The sequence below is a fragment of the Orycteropus afer genome, unplaced genomic scaffold, assembly GCF_000298275.1.
Source record: "Orycteropus afer afer isolate SDZICR_OR568_19922 unplaced genomic scaffold, OryAfe1.0 scaffold00124, whole genome shotgun sequence".
Taxonomy (NCBI): domain Eukaryota; kingdom Metazoa; phylum Chordata; class Mammalia; order Tubulidentata; family Orycteropodidae; genus Orycteropus; species Orycteropus afer.
In genome coordinates this window covers 2,261,435-2,263,469 of record NW_006921711.1, presented here as the reverse complement: position 1 = coordinate 2,263,469, position 2,035 = coordinate 2,261,435, and the positions used below count along the sequence as shown (strand labels likewise).

The window sequence follows — 2,035 nt, the reverse complement described above, 5'->3', positions numbered from 1 at the left end:
ATTCATTTCACATTCAACAGTTCATACACATTTTGTTTTGAGCTGGTTACATTCCTCACAGTGTAACAGCTCTCCTCCCACTCCTCCCTGTGGTTACCCTTTCCCTGTGTCCTTCTGACCCATGCATTCCTGCCTGCCTACCTTTCTCCTTGTGCAAATGCTGCCCTTCTGATCTCCCAAGGTTGATTGTTCTAAGGAGGGCATCTCCTGACATAGGCATTCAACTCAGTTTGTACACCTGTCTACTGTTTGGCTGAGCATAAGCCACAGAAGTGAGTTCAATTCCAGGCCTGAAAGGTGACTTGGGGCCATAGTCTCGGAGGTTTGACCAGCCTCAGGCAGACCAGTAAGGCTGGTCTTCTTTATGATTTTGAGACTTGTTCCACATTTTTTCTCCCACTCTATCCAGGATCTCTGATTTTGATCCCATTCCAAGTGGCTGGCATTGGTAGCACAACATGCTACAATGAAAGCAGAACTCTATAGAAGTGGCTTCAGAAGGCTTGTTGTTGTTGTTGTTATGTGCCGTTGAGTCGGACCCGACTCATAGCGACCCCTCCTTGGGTTTCTGAGGTAGTATCACTATGGAAGTAGATTGCCCCATCTTCCTTCCGAGGAGTGGCTGGTGAGGGTACCTTATTTCTATTTCTCTGGGAAAGTTTTCCTTAGCCATAAACTAAATCCCTTAATTTTTTTCTTAAAAGGACTTTATAAATAACCAGCCTAATCATTTAAGATCTGATCATTTACTCACGTAAGTCAGGTAAGTTGATACTTACCCAGTTGTTGGGTGGTGTGGTCATGCCATCTATGTGGGTACAGTCATGCCAGATATAATAATCAGTATATTTTGCTGTCCGGTTCCGACTCAATTGAAACCAAACATGTTTATCACTGGTGTGGTTTGGTATGAAGTCGATTATTAATTTTAAGCCTTATGAATGAAAATATTGCAAATGTTAAGAAAAACTTGTATTACAATAATACATAACAGTCAAGAAAAAAAAGTGCTTTAAGTAAACATTTGGAGAAATGCTTTCCTCAGCTCCCACCTCTACCCCACCAGCTTTCACTTAATTTACCTTTATCATGTATGGCTGCAACCAAATTCTCAAAATCTTTCATTGTTCCAAAAATGGGATCAATTTCTTGAAAATCTACAACACCATGTCGGAAATCTTTAAGGGATGATTTGTAAAATGAAGTAACCCAAATAGTCTTTACATTTAAATTTGTGATGTAGTCCAGTTTATCTTGAATACCTGAAGAAAAAAGCCAAGGCCACAGATAAATCCCTAGATTTATTATCATTATTATTTTTAAAATGTAACTGAAGGACTGAAAATGAAACTAGTATGTCTATGATGGAGGTATTTATACTGAAGCCAGAAATATTTGGAATTTTGCTCAAAGTGAGTAAAATTCAAATAGCAAGTTCTACCGCTACAAATAAAGAGCTCTGGTGGCATAGTGGGCAAAGCATTTGGATATTCACCAGAAAATCAGCAGCTCAAACCCACCAGCTGCTCCACAGGAGGAAGATGAGGCAATCCACTTTGGCAAAGATTTACAGCCTTGGAAACCAATGGGGGTCACTATGAGTTGGAATCAACTCAATGGCAGTGGGTTTGGGTTTTTTGTTTTTGTTTTCCTCTATAAATAGTACCAAATTAGTCTTCTAGCAATAATCTTTGGCCTTTAATATAGATCAAACCAAAAAATCCAAACTCATCACCATTGAGTTGCTTCTGACTCATTGCAACCCTATCGGACCGAGTAGAATCACACTGTAAGGTTTCCAGGCTCGGCCAACAAACATAAGAAATGCTCAAGATCATTAGCTATTAGAGAGATGCAAATCAAAACAACGAGATACCATCTTGTTCCATCACTAGTAGAAAAGTTCAACGAGACAGAAAGTAACAAATGCTGGTGAGGATGTGGAGAGATTGGGACTCTCATACACTGCTGGTGGTACTGTAAAATGGTACAATCATTGTGGAAAGCAGTATGGCGATTCCTTCAAAAGTTGGAA

At 39.8% G+C, this 2,035-nt stretch overlaps 1 protein-coding gene across 1 annotated transcript in view; it reads right to left on the bottom strand.

The window, feature by feature from the left end:
* SLC3A1 (solute carrier family 3 member 1) overlaps positions 1–2,035 on the bottom strand; it is an 88,421-nt gene that overhangs the window by 80,279 nt on the left and 6,107 nt on the right. The window contains exons 2-3 of the mRNA XM_007944384.1: positions 1,083–1,262; positions 780–934 (exon numbers count right to left, since the gene is read on the bottom strand). Of these exons, the coding sequence (XP_007942575.1) occupies positions 780–934; positions 1,083–1,262 (335 nt within the window). The remainder of the gene's footprint in view (positions 1–779; positions 935–1,082; positions 1,263–2,035) is intronic.